Below are 20,787 nucleotides of genomic sequence, written 5' to 3' on the forward strand. Positions count from 1 at the left end.
TGTTGTTGACTAGTCAGGGTGGAATGCATTTGCTATGGCAATATCAGCCCACAGCACAAGACTAAATCTTGTGTTTCTGGCTCACAATTTGATACCCTCGAAAATTTTCCTATTCAGAATACGTTCATCAATAATTATTCTTTGTCTAGTGTAGGCACTCAAAATTATAGACATGGGCCAGAAAGAGAAATCAGTGTGTAAAGGTGCTTGCTGCCAAGCCAGACAACTAGGTTCTATCCCAACATCCACATGGTAGGATGAGAAAATCATTTCCTGCCCTCCGCAGGCATAGCATGGCACAAGTGCACACATACATTTGATCCGCATACACTATCACATTTTTAACACAATTTCAGAAGTAGCAAATGTCTATGCAGTCTTCCCAGCACTAAACAGCAAGCACACAACTGGAACCCATACCTGCAGAGCTCAGGAGGACGCTGAAGTCCGTCCCCCGCTGCGATTCTCCACTTTCATCATTGACTTCTTTTTCAGTATCTTGATATCGATCCCAGTTAGAGACAATCTTTCTTCTAGAAAAGTGTCCGTGCTGCTCATCATTCTCTTCTCCATGGGTCTCTGAATCACTGTCGTCTTCCACCTGCAATCATTAAAGACAAATCAATAGTAGCCAGGCAGTGGCACCCTGACCTTGGGAGTCTTCACAGTAAAAGAAGGAAAATAATGGGGCATAGGTATGACTCTAAAAACTGAATTTGTAAACGAGGCTGGGATCCTAAGCAATATTTCCAAATAACCTCACTGTATCAGAGCATTGTCTCCGGAGAACTTTCTAGTGCATATGTAAGGAAATAGGTACATTCTGCCTGAACCTACCCCCACGTTTCATGGCTGTTTCATCTACTTGAAATAACCGAGGCTACAGGATTAAGACTTTAGGACCAGAGACTGGCAAGATGACTCAAAGAAGAATGACACTTGATGGACAAGCCTGATGGACCTGAGTTCCATCCCTGAAACCCACAGCAAGTTGAAAGGAGAGATTAACTCAATAAAGTGGTCCCCTGACTTCTGCATGTATACTATGGCACACATGGTGCACATCTCTCTCACACACACACACACAACACACACACACACACACACACACACACACACGCACACACACTATAATAAATAATTTAATTACTTAAGAATGAAACTCAGCTCTCCCTGGAAATTTACAGATGTTTACAAACACACCTCACAAACATGTTTTAATGGGAACTAACTAGGATGCATTCTTAAGCATTTCTAGTCTTGGGCATTAAAAGAAAGCATGAAGAGAAGAGTAGATTGTAATAAATCCTACAGTAGATTTAAAAATGATGACTAGATTGTATTAAGAAATAAAATGCAATCCATCAAGAAGGATTAGTGGGTAAAAGTTTTTACCACTCAAACCTGGTGACCTGAGTTCAATCCTAAAACCCACAGTGGAAGGAAAGAATCAACCCTGACCACAACATATGTGCCACACTCTCCTTCCCCTCCCTCCCTCCATCTTTCCCTCTCTTTCTCCCTCCCTCTCCCTTTTTCTCTCTCTCTCCCTGTTTCTCTCTCACACACAAATAATAATAATAATAATAATAATAAATGTAATGGGTTTGAAGAAATGACTCAATGGCTAAGAGCACTGTCTGCTTTTCCAGAGACTTGGGTTTAATTCCCAGCACCCACATAATAGCTCATAATCATCTGTAACTCCAGTTCCAAGTGATCCAATACCCTCTTCCAGACTCTGCAGGTACTACATGCATATGGTACCCAGACATAGATGCAGGCAAAACATCAATACACATTTTTTGTAGGAAATAAAGAAATTGCAAAAGAAAAAAATGGCAGCAGGATAGAGATAGACTGGGGTAGGTGCCAGTGACAGAAGAACCAGCTGAGAGGCTGGGATGGGTGTCAGTGGCAGAAGGTCCTGGCTGATGAGCTGGGTGGCTGTCAGGAGCAGAAGGTCCCAGGTTCCATCCCCAGTACATCATACACACTCCACTGATTCAGGGTGTGAGATTGGGGACTTATCTATACTCTCAAATAATCTAACCAGGGAAACAGTCATCATGAGAACAACGAGGAGTGCAAACAATGACGGCACATTTGACCATACTAAGAAGGACTAGTAATACTATTTACTGTTTGATTCATACCAGTACTATGAATTCTTAGTGTTCTAATGCATTAAGTGCAAATATTCAACCATATGACAAAAAATAAGGCATTTGGGAGCTAGTTCAAATAGTGTATGGAGAGGAATGGTAGCCAGAAATAAACTACTTACATGACTATTGCTGAGCTAGGGTAGTAATGGAAATTTGTTATACAGTTAGCCTATGTGTTGTATATTTCAAACTTTTCCATTTCTTAAAGGAGAAATGCATGTAGAATCTAAATATAGTTCAAATGAGAGTTCAAAAGAGAGTTCAAAAGATTATAATATCCTTGTCAAGAAAGTGAAATGTATTCAAACCAATCATTTATACACTGCAGTTAAATATGAACTTAAAAACTCCAATTAGCTAGTTGTGTAGCACATATTTATAATTCCAACATCACCATGAATTAGAGGCAGGCTAGGCTACAGGGTAAGATCTATGGGTAGGTAATGGCTTCATAGGAGTAAAGAGTCAGTTTTCTTTTAGTGTGGCTCTGGTAGGCCCGCCATGCTCCACTAGATAGCCCACTATCAGGAGTATATGGTCAGCACAAATTGTACTCAGTGAATTATTAAAAAGTAAAGGAAGAGAACAGTGTGGGGGAGGATCTGGAAGGAGTCAAGGTCAAAATCAAGGCAAGGCGTGAATATGATCAAAATGCATTATGTAAAATTCTCTAATTAAAATATTTTTTAAAAACACTTTACTAAACAGAGACAGGACATTTGCCTTATAGAAAATGATGAAGACAAAAACTAAGATAAATTGTAAAATTCACTTTTGAGCTATTGGTGTGTTACGCACAAGGCCCTACATTCAAAGTTCCAAGTACCACCTGGGAAAGGAAAACTACTTCTCATCACTGAGAGAGTACCCTAATATATACACATATTCCTGGTTCTTTCTTCTGTTACACTTATGCATTTTATTTCTGGCAACCATTTTTATTAAGAAAGCATGACCTACCTCTCCATTTCAACACATTTTTCTATGACACACACACAATTGGAAGGGTTGGTTAGGTTCTGTTTCTGAGAGAACCTTACCGTGCAGCCCAGCTTCTCCTCAGATTCGGATGCTTCATGCTTCAGCCTCCTGAGTACTGTGCTCACAGTTCATGCTTCAGCTTCCCGAGTCACAGGCAGGTGCTACCACCTCCAGGCCACACAGACTACTTCTAGCCCTACCCCTCCAAAACAAATTCCTTCCCCAATGCTTTCTGCTCCACATCCTACATCACTGGAAGCAAGCACAAGCTCTTTGTAGTGTACCAACAGACAAGGCCAGGAGCACACAGAAAATCCTTCTTCTGTCTGGCTCCTTCTGGTTTGTTTGTTTGTGTGTGTGTGTGTTTGTTTTTCGAGACAGGGTTTCTCTGTATTGTTTTGGAGCCTGCCATGGAACTAGCTCTGTAGACCAGGCTGGCCTCGAACTCACAGAGATTCGCCTGCCTCTGCCTCCTGAGAACTGGGATTAAAGGCGTGAGGCACCAACGTCCTGGCTTCTGTTTTTCTTAAATTACTTATAGATTTATTTTTAATTTCCAATGTTACCTAAATGCCCAGTCAAATATGTCTTGGCTACAATGTGCCATCCACAGTCCCTGGACAATGTTATCACAGTCAAATGTGTTTGGCTACAATGTGCCATCCACAGTCCAGGGAGAGTGTCATATCACATCGGTTGACAGACAAACAGAAACCCCAGCACAGATAACAAGATGACTGTAGAAGGATTGAAGGATAGGCCTAACACACTCACAGTGTAGATAAGTCCCCATTTCTATCTAGGACATTGTTTTAGTATGAACTTGATCCTCTGTAAATCTGCAATTTCCCATCAACCATTCACCTGACCAGTTTCACATTAATCAGTACTTGTCATCTAAATAAAACTGCAAAAGTTTCCTAAAAGGATGGACTAAATCAGCCTTTCAAGATCTCCTTCGGCCTTTAAATATCATAAGCTTCATTGCAAAAGCAAGATAATGATCATTTATATTAAAATCTAGAGATTACAAGTGTAGCCTGAAGCCTCAAGTCTGCCACCTCTGTAAAATTCTGGAGATCCATAGATGCCAGCTGATTAAAGTTATTTAATGAGTGAATTCTGCTACTAAGTCAACTAATGCCTAGGACCGATGAGAGTTTGGGGGCCAGAACTAGAATTGAAAGTGTTTGCAGGCTTCCGTGTGGGAAGACTCAATATTCTTTTGTTGTCCCAGTGAGGAAAGTTCCGAGAAGCTTCTCCTGTTAGCCTGAAAACTCTAAGCTGCTAAAAGCACATGGCAATCTAGGCTTCGGCAAGATAATGATACTGATGTAAAACACGGCTGTGACTGGAAACACCTGAGAGGATGTTTCTGCAGGAAAACAAACCCTGAAATGGAAGGCAGGAGACCTGAAGAGAACTAAGGGCCCTGAAATGGTCATCATTCAATAGTCAGAGTGTTCATGATAGCCTGGCCTCCTGCAGATAAACACTCCCTCATCTCTAATCAGAAGGGTCACCAAACTAGGATCTTAATCCTCCTTCCCAAATGTAACGGCCAAAGGAGAGCAGAAAGAAGAAATAAAGCATAGGAAATAATTGCTTCATTATACAAACATGGACATAGCAAATGGGAATACTCAAGAATGCAGTATTCCACAAACTTGGTGTTTTTATGTTGACTCATTTCAAAGCTACCCTGGTAATGTTCACAGTAATACTTTATACCTGGAAGCCCATCACTGCTTACAGGGTTCATAAAGTAAAAGAAACCCAATTAGGTTACTTATGATCAAAGTACTTTTATCCTGCCCAGCGGCCACACAAACCACAAGAAAATCCATTTGGACCACACGGAGGGCCTCACCTGCAAAGAGCACTATTTCACTGCTAACAGGCGAAAGTCATTTTGACTCAACCTTCTACAGAATGAAGATGAAGAAAATCCTTCAGTAGACAACCACTCTGGGTGGGCAACCTAAAGTTCTCCACCAGCTGGGTGTGCCGGTGTAGACCTTTAATCCCAGCAACCCAGGAACAAAAAAGACTTATCGCTTTTCTACCAATAGGGAATGGCATGGCCACACTTCTATTGTCAGAACAGCAGAGTCGGCAATTCTTTGTACGCTCACACACAGACACCAACAGGAGGCCAGGATTAAGCCAAGGTCTGTGCCACTTTAGAACAAAGCTCATTTGTCCCCCGATGTCTGGTATCATAACCCTCTTTTCTACCTGAGATCCACCCTGAATTACCTTTAGGGTTCACGCTTCTAATGACAGTCTCAAGACAATTCAGACCCCTAATATGCATCCCCAAATTTTCCAGCCACTACCCATTACCCAGTTCATCGGCCACCTCTATGTCTTAAGATATTTGTTGCAGCAACACACCACTTCCTGGAATAAAAAACTGTTTGGAGAGATAACTCAGCAGTTAAGAGCACTTGCTGCCTTCCAGAGGACCTGGGCTCGGTTCCCAGGACCCAGGTTTGGCCCCCAGTACCCACATGCTAATCACTACCACCAGTAAACTGCAGTTCAGGGAAGTCAAGGTCTTCTTGTGGCCTCTGGAAGAAGCTGCACTTGTATATATATATTGTACCATACACACACACATATTCATAAAATAAGGATAGATATTTAAAGAGGGGGAGGGGCGGAGAAAAGGGAAACAGAAAAGGAGGAAATGGAAAGGAAATCTATTTGTCTCCAGAACTCCCATGACAAAGTCTCACAAACTAGGAGCCTATACCAGAACTGTTTGTGAAGTAGGCTATCTATCTGAAAGATCCTGAGAGGTAATGGGGCACAGCGACTCTCCACGCCTCTTTCCTGCAGAAGCCAGTTGCCTACAATCGCTTGTTCGTTCAATCTCTCCCCATCCCACCACTCCCCGCCCCACACTTTTTAGTATTACCTCATTTCCTCTTGATCTATTTATAGACAAACATATTCTACAACAAGGCCACACAGTCACATAGCCACTGTCCATAAAAACGACCCAACACTAGTCAATGAGATGGCCTCCAACAGGCACCTATGTCCTATTGCCAAACATCTCCTTCCTGCTCCTAAATTGTTTGCCATGAGCAGGCTCTACAGCAGCACAGCAGGTTCTCAGCCTGTAGGTCATGACCCCCTCGATGGTCCTCTATATCCAAAAAATGTTTAAATTATGACTCATAACAATTATAGCTATGAAGTAAAAATGACAGTAATTTTATGATTGGGTGTCACCACAACATGGAATGTATTAAAGGGTTGCAGCACTAGGAAGTTGAGCACCATTGCTCTATACTTACAAGTTGCCCCTTCCCCTTTCCCACACTTCAGTCAAAGGTATCTCCATGTTATTTATGGCTGTGCTACAAATCGTAACCTGAATCTTGTATAAAATATTTCTAACAGAGGTTTTGGATCCAGCCAACAAACTTCATGAAAACTGTACCGCTGTTTGCTAAACCCTAGTGTCTTCATGGGCTTGTATGGGTGCACAGCAGAGATGAAGCTTGTGATAGACATTTATTAGAGTTCCTTCCTCCAGTAATGTCAGTTCCCTTTAAAACAGTATCAGTGTTTCGTACAAGACAAAGGGTTTGTTCTTAACTGTCGAGGTTAGGTGAGCTGTGGCGTGGCATGGCGTGGCGTGGCAAGGCGGTATACACAATCAGAAGGTCAGGGCAAGAGGAGTGCTTGAGTACAAGAGTTCAAGGCTAACATAGACAACACGGGAAAACTCACATCTCAGTTAACAATAATTAATAATAATAGTATAATATTTGTTCCTTTTTCACACTCAGAGTTTTAAGCCACTACTTTTTCAGTTCCTTCCTATCAAGATATTTGTTGTGTGATGTTTTACTCTTTTACTTTTTCGAGGGGCCCACCACCCAGCTCCCAGATAAATCACACACAGAGTCTTATTATTACTTATGAAACCCTAGCCTTAGCTTGGCTTGTTGCTAGCCAGCTTTCTTAAATTATCCCATCTATCTTTTGGCTCTGGGATTTTACCTTTCTCTATTCCTGTATCCCTTTCCTTTCCTTCTTACTCCGTGTCAGGCTGTGTGGCTCAGTGGCTGACCCATGACGTCCTCTTTCTCCTTCTACTTATCCTCTCTGCCTGCCAGCCCCACCTATCCTTGCTCTTGTCTTGCTATTGGCCGTTCAGCTCTTTATTAGACCATCAGGTGTTAACTCAGCTTCACAGAGTTAAATGTGTTTAAATGAAGCATAAACAAAAGCCACACACCTTAAAATAATACAAAAGTCACACACGTTAAAATAACATTCTACCACGGGTATTGAGCAAACTTTTCCCTCCTTAACTAAATCCACCTCCTTCCCAATCCGCCACCCAGTCCACCTGTTACCAATTCACCAGCAATGCTAAAGGAGTGCTCACGTCTCTGCAGAGAGGAAGAAAAGCAGGGCAGCCCAGCCACAGCCATTCGCCATCCTGATCCAACAAAGCTGAGCAGCTCCTCCTCCCCCCCCCCCCCCCCCCCGCCCCAAGGAAGTGTCATCTCATTACCACGCTGAAGGGGCTATCACTTAAGACTCTTCACATATCGTCCCGGTGCCATGTAGCTGTCAGTTCTGATAAGATGCAAATTACCAAGGCACATGGATTCGGGAAGCCTAAATCTCTAAAACTTTTAAAAACCCGGTTCCCTGGCAACACTTGCAAAGTAAGAATCATGATGTCTTCTTGCAGTTCGTGTCTGTGTCCATACACTTCAGTCAATGCACAAAACTGCTTCTCTGGAGATAGGGCCTCACTAGGTAATAACCCAGACTGACCTCAAACTCCAGATCCTCCTGCCCCAGGCTTCCCACATGCTGGGGTTACAGGCAAACACTGCTGTGCAAGATTTGAAGTCTTGATTTTTTTTTTTTTTTTTTTTTTTTTTTCTGACAGAACTGGGGTTGAATCTAAGGCCTCCCTCAGGCTAGCTACATACCCTAACATTGAGCTGTACCTACTACCTTTTGTTAGTTTTTACTTGAGGCAGGCAGAGTCTCACTAAGATGTCCAGGAAAGCATTGAGCTTGTGATTCTCTGGCCTAAGGCCCCTGAGTAGTTAGGATTACCATCCTGCACTCCTAGGCTTGGCTGGATTCTTCTTAATTTTTTTTTTTTTTCAGTGCACCTGATTAGAGCTTTACTATTGAGTAATATTGGGGGGAAGGGTAGAGAGAGAGTCTTGCTGTGTAGCCTAGACTGGCCTCAAACTTAACAGCAATTATCCTGAGAGCTGAGTTATAAGCATTTGCCATCACAACCAGATTTCTTTTCCATTTTTAAGGGAGACTTTCCTACTGGTGGTTTTACTAGTTTCCTCGATGATTTAAATCCCAGGAGGCAAAAATGGAAATTAGGCTGAAGCAAGACTGTCTCTCTTAGAGCATCCATTTTCTACTGAATTCTCTGGGCTTTAGAAATGAAGTAAGGCTCGAGGAGGGGCTTGTCCAAGGTCTTCTAGGCAAAAGCAGAATGAAAACATCTTGAAGTGCAAACATGTCTCTTCACTGAGCAAAATGTTAGTGTGAAAAAAGTAATTTTCTCTACATGTGGTCACCCATGCCTATCTAAACGCTAAGGAGTTCAAGCCTAACCTGGGGCTATAGAGATTGTCCAAACTGAAAAAGAAAAAAATGTAGGCTATCTTAGTGTCTAAAGACCTTGTGAAAGTCCTCATGGCTACCTATGGAAAGGAGGGAGACTAAGGGGCTGGAGCCAGAACCCAAACGATGCTGGAGGATTGAACTCAAGGCCTCATGTATGCTTGGCTAGCTACATCCCCAAATCATACATCTTCTAAATGCATTTTCATTCAGTGACCTCACTTCAGTGAAGCCCAGGAGAGCACAAAGGATCTTACACATAACCAATTATATGAATACAAATGAAGTCTATTTGAAATACGTCATGCCCTCATTCCAAACTTACCAACCACAAGTGAGCAGATCTTGGACCCCAAAACTTACTCATTGAAACTCACCCTAGCAATCACTGAAACAGCCAAGATTCAAGGCATATAAAATTACCAAAAAATCCAAACTAAACAGAAGTCAACTGTTGACAAATTATGGAAGGGAGAGAGAGGCAGGCGGGCAGCCAGCCAGGCAGGCAGACAGACAGACAGGCAGACACATGAAACAGGAAGCTACAGCTCACTCTGCCCATGCTTGCTAAGGGTTAACTCCAGCTTGTGCTAAGGTTCCCTCTCCTCACACCACCGAAGGGCTCAGAGTGAGCTACAGTTCTTTCTGCCCTTCCCTGACACCTGTGTGTCTTCGTGACTAGTCCCAGCACATCATTTGGACCCTTGACCAAATTATAATCATATTCTCCTTGTGACAAAATTCAAATACAGTATCTACATAACATTTCCCCCACTTTTTGCTAGAGACTATCCAGCTGGCCTTGCACACACCCACTATTACGGAGCTCTGACACACAACCCTTCAGCTGTCTTCTTAGACAAAGGTCAAACTCAGTCTCAACAGCAAAGACTGATTTGCCATTTCACACAAAAGAAAAACCAGATCTGCCAGAAATCTCATCATCCAAGGGTGACAGTCGTGTACACACACTGACCAACTGAGGAAGAACAAGCCACTGTAGCCATTCTGTCCAAAGTCTCGCTGCAAGGCTTCTGGCTCCCCAGCATGCGGAGCTCCTCTTGAATGGTTCTCTCTCATCCTCCTCTGCTGTCTGGTGTATAAATGCCTGCCTGCTCTGCTTTGAGTGCTGGCTGCATTTGTTGCATGTTAAAAATCATTTCTCCATCAAGAGCATGCACACATGGCATTGATGAGAGGAGGAAAGATGTGCTCACAGACCTCTTAGACGTGGTTCCCAAAGCCCTAGAGAATCAAGCGACAACTGCTGCACAAGTTCACAGAGACTTCAATCACGAGCGTTTTGTAAGTAGAAGGAAAGGCGTTGTTTGTGTAAAGGCAAGTGCATGTGCGATTCCTGAAACCTACTTTTGCTACACAGTGCATGGCATTTGGAAGGTGCTTGCCTCATACACCCTCCTTAACTGCATGGCACCACAGCAATACATCTGAAAACCTCCTTCCCTTCCTGTCCCTATGGAATAGGGAAATAAAAATTAAATAAAATAAAAATAAAAGGTGCTTTTCAGAAACTTCAAGAGACAATTTCTCCCGCAACAGGACAGAGTCCTGCAATCTACATCTCCCTTCTGCAGTTCTCTCCCAGGGTGACCTTTAGGAAGCTCTTCCAACATTAGAAAGGAAAATCTTTTAATTAAAAGAAAGGGCAGCAAAGACACCGAGGAAATCTTATAAAGCTCACACCTTGCATTAGAGAAAGGTGGATTTTCTCAAAGCTCCTGATCCAGCAGGACAAAATGCAAATCCCAGGATCAGTGTGGTGGATAGGTAAGGCAAGCCAAATGCCTAGAAGCTAAGCCACTGTGCAGTGCACCTCGGTACTCTAGTGTGGGAGTTAGCAGTGCCAGCAGCACTGTGTGGCCTTATTTTTGGCATAAGTATGCGATTATTGACCTCTGCTTCACAGAAACCCAGAGCAACATTTAATTCCACATTTCCTAGATCGCCAGTGAAAATGTCCAAATACTCTTAGGGGGAAAAGTACAAAGTAAATTCTAGTGTTGCTTTCTTTTACTATGAGGCTGCTGAACTTGAAATGTATCTTAAACTCTCAAGAGAAATGCCCTAGTTTGCTACCTATTGCGTGGCTTACACATCTGGATCACAGCCCATCACTGAAGGAGGCTAAGGCAGGAACTCAAGCAGAGCAGGAGCCGGAGACCATGGAGGAACCTGCTTACTGACTTGCTTGCTTCCCATGGCCATGGCTTGCAATCTGATGGAAGCAATTTCTCAAACCAGGCTCCCTCTTTCCGGGTGACTCCGGCTTGTGTCAAGTTAGGGGCCAGAAGAAGAAAAAAAAAAAAAAAAAAAAAAAAAAAAAAAAGCACAAGGAATAAAGCGGAGAAAGTCAACAAAAACTAATGGCTCTCCTGCTTCAGCCTTCTCGGTTCCAGGGTTACAGGCCATGCCACCCACACCTTGTTCTTTAACACAAATGAAGGACTGGAAAGTTGGCTCAGCAGTTGCAGGGGACCTAAGTTTGGTTGCTAGCACACAAATCAGGCAGCCCATACTCTAGTCCTAGGGGATCCAATGCCCTCTTCTGGACCCTGTGGGTATCAGCACAAATTTGGCGTATACTCACACACTTACAAATAAATAAAAACAATAACAAAATAAATGTATCTTTAAGGATATGATAGTTGGGTGAAATGGGAGTTATAGGTGGCTTTGGTATCAAAAAAAAAAAAAGTCACTATACCTGTAAATTCTATTTCTACCACCCAGAAAATAAGAATGTACACGAAACAAAAATCAATATATCAGAAGATACTAAAATCCCAAAAGAAATGAACAATTCCCAAAGCTTGCTATTTCACATGGTATTTTCTGTGGATATACGTTTTACTTTGACTCTAAACTCCAATATGCATTAATGAGTAAAATTATACTAACATTCAGAAACATGGTAACACTCCAGGCCTGGAGTTTACCCTACACGCCAGTTTCAGGAAACATTTCCATCTTGGAATGCCATGTTAAGGATAAAATCCCCACAGCCACAGTCATCAACTAGTCTTGGCCCAGGCATGCATGCTGTCGATCAGGCAGGGGAAATGTCTCACGTTCCCCAAAAGTAAAACACTACCACCAAAAGAGTTTCCTTTGCAGGGTCAGATAAGGCAAATCCTTCTATATACTCCATAGAATTAACCACAAACAAGGAGAGAGTCACCGCACTTGCAAGAAAATGGGCACAATGGGGGTAATAGGAGCCCATCCAACCAGTCTCAGTAAAAAAAAAAAAAAAAAAAAAAAAAAAATACCGTGTTTTCTCTCATTTGTGAGTCCTAGATTTATAGATATATAAAACCATGTATGTGTCTGTGAAACTGTACGGAAGAAGGGAAACTGAGGAACAAAGGGAACTAGCCAGAGGGAGAAGGGGTTGGGGGAAGCTCAGCATTTGTGTACTTTGAGGAAACAGTACTCAGTAACATAGGGCCATGAACAAGATACAATGAAAATTTGAAAAACGGAATTTTCTTTGTAAAACAAAGGGAGGAGAAACAACGAAGAGCATGATGATGAGAATGTGTTATTTCTCAGATCTTCCCAGTGCCTTGGGATAGCAAGGGATTCAGGATGCACCAAATTGAGAAGGAAAGATCCCTGCTGCTGTTTGCCTGCTGCCAGTCATGTTTGCTCCATGAATGTTACTGCCATTAGCTAAATAATGTGCTACTGGCTCCACCTGCTGTTCGCAGCTAGAACTGCGCTTTGATTGCCTCTTTTCATCAAGCTGAGAGCAGGCAAGTTTCAAGTCAGGGGCTGGTATCTATCTAGGTCTTCCCCATGCTAAGGATAGGACCCAAGCCCTTTTCAGACCCTGGCACATGTTCTCACGCCTAGCTACACCCCCTGCCCTGGACCTGATGCTCTCTGTTCAATTTTGGAACTAGAAAGGGACTTTGGAGGTGGAGTTAACATAACTTTCATTTGACAGATAAGTTGATTGCTCTTCATTTGATTTAGTTAGAAGACACGATTTTTTCTTGGTTTTGTTTTGTTTTTCAATGTGTAGGCCATTTGCTCAGAGGAAGGCAATGCATTCCTAACCCTCCTCACACAATGACCAGATTCTATTGGATGTGTTATAAACAGAGGGGCCATTCTTTAGACCCCCTGCTCTGAGCACACCCTAAATTTACAGATTTCCTTTAACTGCTATATTTGTTTCTTGGGGGGGGGGGGAGTGGCGACCTGCTAGATCTGATGGCTCAAGCCTATAATTCCAGCACTTACGGCAAGAGGATCAAGAGTTCAAGGCCATCTCAGGCTAAAATCTCATGTTCGAGGGCAGCCTGGACTGTAGAATAAGAAATCTTGCCACATACAATCGAAGCGAAGAAAAAGGAAGTCCTTTAATCAGAGCTTGCGTTGAGGAAGTGCTGTCACCGCACACTTCTAAGGAAGTCACACTCCAGAGTGTGGGAAGTACAAACTGAACCCAACACTTAAACAATCGCACCAAGAACACGGGTTAAATGAACACACAGAAGCCATAAGAGCACAATACTAAAGGCCCAAGGAATTCCACACATGCATACATGAAATTCGCACAGCACATTTTTAATTCACTAGCTGAACAGATTTAATTGCTCCCAGTCACAGATAATAATGATCCATTTACACTGAAGAACATACAGGTCTCTATACATGGTGACTCTCTCACAAAATACACATCAATTAACAAAATCTCATGGTATTAGTAATTTGATTTCATAAATACAAAAATAAAACTGTTATAGAATGAATGATACAAAATAATACATGAATTTGATACTCGTTTTGTCATCCTAATTGCACTTTATGTTAATAAAATGCCTCTACCACCCAGAAATCCTGGCACTGGGGAGATGGAGACCGGAGAATTAGAAGTCCAAAAACATACACACAAAGTAAAAGGCAACTACCAAATAACTTTCTAGCATAAAATATATTACCCCAGATAAAGTTATGAGGAAAATGTGAGAAGAAAATATGAGTTTAAAAGTATAAGGAACAGCTGAAATTTTAGTGCTAAAGCCTTTATTGATGTGATTTTTAAATCCAATATCAAGTCACGACTGTATTTAAGACCATTTATTTACAAAAAACAGTGTGACTGTTTTATTTTAGATGCTTCTATGGCTGTTGTTGAGACAGGGTCTCAGGTAGCCTACGCTGGCCTATAGCTACTGTGTACTTTTGAAAGCCCGCCTCCAGTTACAAAGCAAAAAAAAAAAAAAAAAGTCAAATAAATAAATAACAGCAGGCAGATCTCTGTGAGTCTGAGGCGCGTTCCTGGACAGACAGGCTACACAGAGAAACCCTGTCTCAAATAAATAAATAAATAATAGGCCTTGAAAGAACTACTTTCCTTAGTGCCATAACTTACAGTTTTCTCGCTTTTTACTGGATATAAGTAACTAAAAAGTGACCAGACTAGGAATGGCAGCACAGATGAAGGCCAGCATGGGCTACATAGTGAGACTTAGTCTCACTTCTTTTTCTAAGTGAATGCATACAAATACACCTGCCCTATAAATATGGATAAGGTCTGCTGACATTCAAAGAGCTAAATGCGTTACCAGTATCACTATACAGCCTTATAATATACTTAAACATGAGGGGAAAGATATGTGAAAGCAACACTCAACAGTCCCTCCCTCCCCGTGTGTGTGTGTGTGTGTGTGCATGTATGTCTGTGTATGTAGTGTATCTGTGTATTCAAGCATATACACCTTAGTGTATGCTTGCAGAAGTCAGAAGACACTTCCTCCAGTAAGTAGTAGATACATATCCAAAAGAACTGGAGTCAGAATGCATAAGAAACATTTGCATTCTCATGTTTAGCTATTTTATTCCGTAACTATACGCCATGTTGTGCAGGTGCCCTCAGAGGCAGTTAAGAGCACTTGTTTTGGAGGACACAACTACCTTTAACTTGGGCTCCAAGGATCTACTGCCCTCTTCTGGCCTCTGACACAAAGGATTATTCAGCCAGCCTTGTTCAGAATATCATAATGGAATTGTCACTAGCAGAAAAGCAGATGGAACTAAAGGATATTATGTTAAGTTAAATAAGCTGGGTACACAAAAACAAACACTGTATTTTCTCATTTGTATGTGGAAACTAAAAAGTTGATATTAAAGAAATATGAAATAGTGGTTATGAGAGTCGAGAAAAGGTGTGGGGAGGGAGGGAGGGATGGAGAAGATAGTTAATGAGTACAGGAGCACATTTGGATAATAGGAATCATTTCTAAAGATCAAAAGCAAAGTAGGATAACTTCGGTAGAAAAAAAATAATTATTAGAAAACAGCTAGCCTGGAGGAATTTTAATGTTGCAGCTGTCTTAGTTAGGGTTTCTACTGCTGTGATGAAACACCATGACCAAAGCAACTTGGGGAGGAGGAAAGGGTTTATTCAACTCACACTTCCACCAAAAGAAGTTCACCACCAAAAGAAGTCAGGGCTCAAAGGGAGCAGGAGCTGATGCAGATGCCATAGAGGGGTGCTGCTTACTGGCTTGCTCCCTGCTGGTTTCTCATCCTGTTTCTTATAGAACCCAAGACCACCAGCCTAGGAGTGAAACCGCCCACAAAAGGCCCCACCCCATCAATCATTAAGAAAATGCCTCACAGCTAGATCTTATGGAGGCATTTTCTCAATTGAGGTTCCCTCTTTTCAGATGACTCTATGTCAAGATGACTACCAACACACAAACACAATAGAGTAATATATTTCTAACATGATAGGTATATCAAATTCCTCTGATCTCATCACTACACACTGTATCCATGTGTTGAAATGCTACTTTATACTCCACAAATGTATAGTTACTATGTCATATATATATATATATATATATATATATATATATATGCCAGCAATATAGCTCAATGAGTAAAAGCACTTGTGCAAGCCTAATGATCAGGGTTCTATCCTGGTAATCCACATTGCAAGGAAAGAAGGGACTCCAGAAAGTTGTCCTCTGACCCCCACACATATGCAGCCTACACCATACACATACACACACACTTGCTTTCTAAAAAAAATAAATACTAAACAAATTCTTGCATTTTATGAAGTTAATGATTGCATCAAGGATAGTGTTAATGCCTCACTTAGCCTGAGCTCGGAGCTCATACTGCCCATCCTAAGAAGGAATGCTTTCAGAGCCTCTTGGTTCCCAAATAAGTTCCTTTGGAGTAGAACATATCTAGAAGTTTCCATTTGCAGTCTAGTCTTCCTGAGTGGAAGCAACGGATTTTACTGTGTGGGATCCTCTGCAGCTGGACAATGGTCCCTACACAGCCAAAACTCTGTTGACTGTTTGGCTTTCAGAGCAGTGCAGTTAATCCTAATTTAAGGCGCCAATGTGCCCACCACAGAGAGGCTTCGGTCAATCTTTAGGTACCCGGAATGGTATTCTCAGCAAGACGAAATACCAAAGAGTGGGGAGGATATTAGAGATCACCAATCCAAACTAAATGAAGACATAATCTTCCCCAGGCCCCTCCATCCAGATGAGGGTGACAACAGAGGCTGTTGCCTAGGCAATGTTGGGAAGGGTTAACGAAAACACAGGACAGAGGCACACTTCTCTGAGTAAATCCGTTTGGGTTCATGCACCCAGGGGGAAATCACTCCGGGCCCGCGTCGCAGGGGATCATTTCAGTGACAACACGCGGTAGCCGGGACATCATCAGACTATGGAACCCTGGCGCCGGCAAACCCTGAAGGCTGCTCGCCTAGTCCCTGGGGCGCAGGCAGCCGGGGCCCTGCGCGTGCACCGTCCACGCTCCCCCCCTCCCCCGGCGCCCCGGCTCCGTCCCGCGCAGGCGCCGTAGCTCGCGCGTCCTGCACGCCGGCTGGCTGCCGCGGCGTCCCGCTCCCCTTACCCGCGAGCTAGCTCCGCCGGCGCGGCCTCCAGGCTCCCGGCGGCCGCCTCGTGGGGCGCCGCCTCCTCGGCCTCCGCGGAAGCCCCGGCCTCGGCCCCGCCGGCCGCCTCCGTCGCCGCAGCCTCCTCTCGCCAGCGCCGCCGGGGCTCCGGGCCGCTCTCGGTCCCCTCCGGGCCGCTCCCGGCCTCCCCGCCGCCCGCGGCCGCCCCGAGCCCCGCGCTCCGCCTGCATGAGGCCGCCCGCCGAGAAGAGCGCGCGAGCCGCCGCCGCCGCCGCCGCCGCCGCCGAGAGCGCAGGCCCCACCGGAAGCGGCCGAGCGAGCACCGGCCCCGGGGATCCGGGTGCGGGCCGGGCCGGGGCGGAGACCGCGGGAGTGATCCGTAATGAAAGGACGGACGCTCTGGGGTCACTTCGTGTGGTCGCTCTTAACCCACACGACTATCGCATGACACCGAGCCCGAGATGTACAATGGGTTGTTTACTTAACTTCCTAAGTTAAAGAGGGTATGTCACTTTAAAATCAGAATTTAGAAAGGAGGTATAGGGTCTAGCGTGAGCTCCACGTGATAGGTGTGTGGACGGTGGGAGAGTGGAAAGGTACTTGAAAAACACTTGTAAACATAATTGCTCTAACTCGCATTTTCCGAGCGCTTCATTCTCATAAGTACTCGTGTTTCCCTCAGTTTGCAATGAGATTAACAGCCCTAGAGAGGTTAACTTTCCTAGCAAGACTTGGCTAGACAGAGTAGCAGGGAAGTTTTAGTAGAAAGGCATGGGAGAGCTGGGGATGTAGCTCCATGGTAGAGTGCTAAATTCGTCTTTGGGCACGGGTTTTTAAAAAGAAGTCAAGGTTAGTTATATCTTAGGAAAGCTACACGAAAATGATGAAAGCACGTGTGCCCTTAATCCCAACACTGAAAATCAGGTGGATCTCTGAGTTCAAGACCAGCCTGGTCTACAGAATGAATTCCAGGACAGCCAGGGCTACACAGGAACCCTGTCTCAAAAGACCAAAAAATAAAAGAATAATGAAAGCAAAGGAATGAAAAGCCTGGCAAAAGAAGTGTCACTGTCTTCCCCTGCCTTTCATGGTCCTTCCTAATAGCCATATATTGCTTCTAATTGTGTACAGCACGTATGTCCAGAATTTAAAAGAGAGACTGGCCCTGCCCTGAACTCCTGAACTCACAAGGAAGATAATTACATAAATATGATTTTTGCTACTGTGAGCTCAGTGCAGTGAGAGGTTCAAGACCAAAGCTAGAAATAGGCTTTTCCTGAGAAGTAGACACCCCAGCTACAGGAGCTGGCCCAGCTAAGAGGTGGGAGGGAGCGGGAGAACCTACAAAGGTGAGGGGGACCCCTGAAGGTTTGTCAACTTGAGAGATTACAATATTTAAAATGGCTGTTATCCCTTGCAGAGCACTTAAAACTCACCAGCTGTCACTGTACACTATAGATTCCTTCATCTGAACTCAGTAGGCCTGTGATGGGAACTACTGCACTAGGGTTTGGAATCTGGATTGAAAATTCAAACCTTAGGTTGGAGAGAAAGCTCCATTGGGAAAATGCTTGCCTCAAATCCCCAGGGCCAACATGAAAAGCCTGTCTGTGTGCCCCTGTGAGAACAGGCAAATACCTGGTGCCCATTGGCCAGACACCCTAGCCAAATCTATGAGCTCCAGGTTCTGTGAGTGTCCTACTTAGTTTCTGTTGCTGTCATAAATACCACGAGCAAAAACAACTTGGGAAGGAAAGAGTTTATTTCATCTTCCCATTTACAGTCTATCATTAAAGGAAACCAGGGCAAGAACTCAAGGCAGGAGCTTGAAGTAGAAACCACAGAGAAATTCTGCTGCCTTTTAAAAACTGCCTTAATTGTATGTGTGTGAGTGTTTTGCCTGTATGAATTATGTGCACACATGAGTACCTGCTACCCACAGACACTAGAAGACCACTTTGGAGTCTCTGGAACTGGAGTCAAATGAGTCACTGAGTTGCCATGTGGGTGCTGGTAACCAAAGGCTGGTCTTCTGAGCCGCTCAGCCACATTCTATTTCCTATGCAGTCAAGCCTCATATGCCTAAAGATCGTCCTGCTCACAGTGGGTTGGGCTTGGCCCTCCCACATCCACCAGCAATCTAGAAAAAGGCCCACAGATAGGCCCTAATGCCAATCTAATGAAGGCCGTTCTTCAGCTGAGGGTCCCCTGCCGTGGTGGTGATATGATCACAATCAAGATTAGCCATCACTGTGAGAGACCCTGTCCGAAAACCATGAACAAAATGATCTTCTATGCTTGTATAATGTTTAAGCCTTTTGGATAAAATATCTAGAGACAAAGGAGCAAAAGGAGTTCAGGTCAACAATGTCTTTGTAAATATCTTTGTAACCTGCATTTGCCCTTATTGTGACCATATTTACTTGTAAACATGTTTTGTTTGTAGAATTTTAGTTGTTTTACATTTGTCATTGTATCAAGTGCATGCTGTCAAGTTTATCTGCATTCTCCTGATAAAAAGCTTCTTTCCATTCCATTTTAAAATTACAAACTGCAGTTTAATAAGACTTCCTATATATACAAATAAGTTTGTAATCCTTTCCTTACAATATTTTGTTTTCAAAATGTTCTTTCAAGGAACAAAAAGGTAGAGAGTGACGAGTGATTGAGGAAGAACCCCCAAATCATCTTCTGGCCTTCATACTTACCCCACATAAACATTCACACTCATACATACACTACAAAAGAAAACACAAACATTAAGTAATTTTGTAGTCATACAGCTAGTAATTAATGGAATGGTCCAAGCCCAGGGTTTTCTGGCTTCAAAGTCTGCATATGCTGTAGAGAAATCAGTCTGTAAAAGAGATCAAAGTTCCAGTCAGAGACATAAAATCACTAGGAAAAGTTCAGGCTATAGTTGTCAGGGTGTAAATGGAGATGAGAGCCAAGAAGACAGCTGGGAAATGGGAAATTTAGAATTTCAACTCCGAATGTAAATAGGGAAGCTAGGATCTGAGAAGCAGTGTTGATGCCCACATTTCTTGCTTGAATGGACAATTAGCTAACTGTGCCATTAGTAGAAAGAGAATCAAGAGCTAGGGAGGAGCTGTACCAGGGTAGGCCATCCAAATCACAATATTTTAACACCGTGTATATGAAAATCTTCATCCTCATTACCCTTTCATGTACTGCAGTAACAATAGTATTTTTAACATTTCATTCTGCGTTATTTCATTGCCAACAGTTAACATTTTGTCAGTTAGTGTAATGGTATAAATAACACTATTGTTTGTGACACACTGCATTATTTTATCTTTTTAAAAATCATTTCTATGAAAAAAATTTAAAAATCATTTCTATGTTTTCCTTTTATTTATGCACACTATATTTTTATTCTTTCTATTTGGTAAGATAGACAGACACTTTGTATCTACCTGTGAAATTGAGAATGCCAGTAGCACTCAGGATTAACGTGTCCTTCCCTATTCTGAGCTCTCAAATTCAGTAGTCCCATCCATCTCTCTGAAAACTCCAAGCACAGAACTGTAACAATAGTAAAGAGAGTCAAATTCTTTTCTCTACATACTATAAAGAAACCCCCAAGACTTACACAGCTATAAAAGCCACTATTAAGAACACACTGGACAATCTAGATTCCATTCTCTACTTGACCAGGTCAAAAATGGTTTGGTACATTATCTCTTCAAAATTCTCTGTTCAATGACCAAGCTGGTAACTTGAAATAAGGCATTGTCTGTATTTAGGGTTCCTATTGTTGTAAAGAGACACCATGAACATGGCAACTCTTATAAAGGAAAACATTTAATTGGGGCTGGCTTACAGTTTCAGAGGTTTTGTCTATTGTCATCATCGTGAAACATGGCGGCGCGCCATCAGACATGGTGCTGGAGAGGGAGCTGAGAGTTATACATTTTGATCCACAGGTAGCAGGAGTCTGTGTGTGCCACACACCAAGCAAAGGAGACCACAAAGCCCACCCTGACAGTGACCTACTTCCTCCAACAAGGGCACACCTATTCCAGCAAAGCCATGCCTTCTAGTAGTATAGTTCCCTGTGGGAGCCAT

The 20,787-nt window shown here is 43.1% G+C and overlaps 2 protein-coding genes and 1 non-coding gene across 3 annotated transcripts in view; 1 reads left to right on the forward strand and 2 right to left on the reverse strand.

Moving 5' to 3' along the window:
- Aven (apoptosis and caspase activation inhibitor) overlaps positions 1-16,967 on the reverse strand; it is a 115,644-nt gene extending 98,677 nt beyond the window's left edge. The window contains exons 1-2 of the mRNA XM_051183781.1: positions 16,698-16,967; positions 421-601 (exon numbers count right to left, since the gene is read on the reverse strand). Of these exons, the coding sequence (XP_051039738.1) occupies positions 421-601; positions 16,698-16,928 (412 nt within the window). The 5' untranslated portion in view covers positions 16,929-16,967. The remainder of the gene's footprint in view (positions 1-420; positions 602-16,697) is intronic.
- Positions 1-20,787, forward strand: part of Chrm5 (cholinergic receptor muscarinic 5) — a 49,448-nt gene that overhangs the window by 17,247 nt on the left and 11,414 nt on the right. The window lies entirely within an intron of this gene.
- Positions 12,824-12,950, reverse strand: LOC127221800 (small nucleolar RNA SNORA11). The gene has a single exon (XR_007834499.1). It is a non-coding gene; the product is annotated as a small nucleolar RNA SNORA11 (small nucleolar RNA).

Source organism: Phodopus roborovskii, unplaced genomic scaffold, assembly GCF_943737965.1.
Source record: "Phodopus roborovskii unplaced genomic scaffold, PHOROB, whole genome shotgun sequence".
NCBI classification, from domain to species: Eukaryota; Metazoa; Chordata; class Mammalia; order Rodentia; family Cricetidae; genus Phodopus; species Phodopus roborovskii.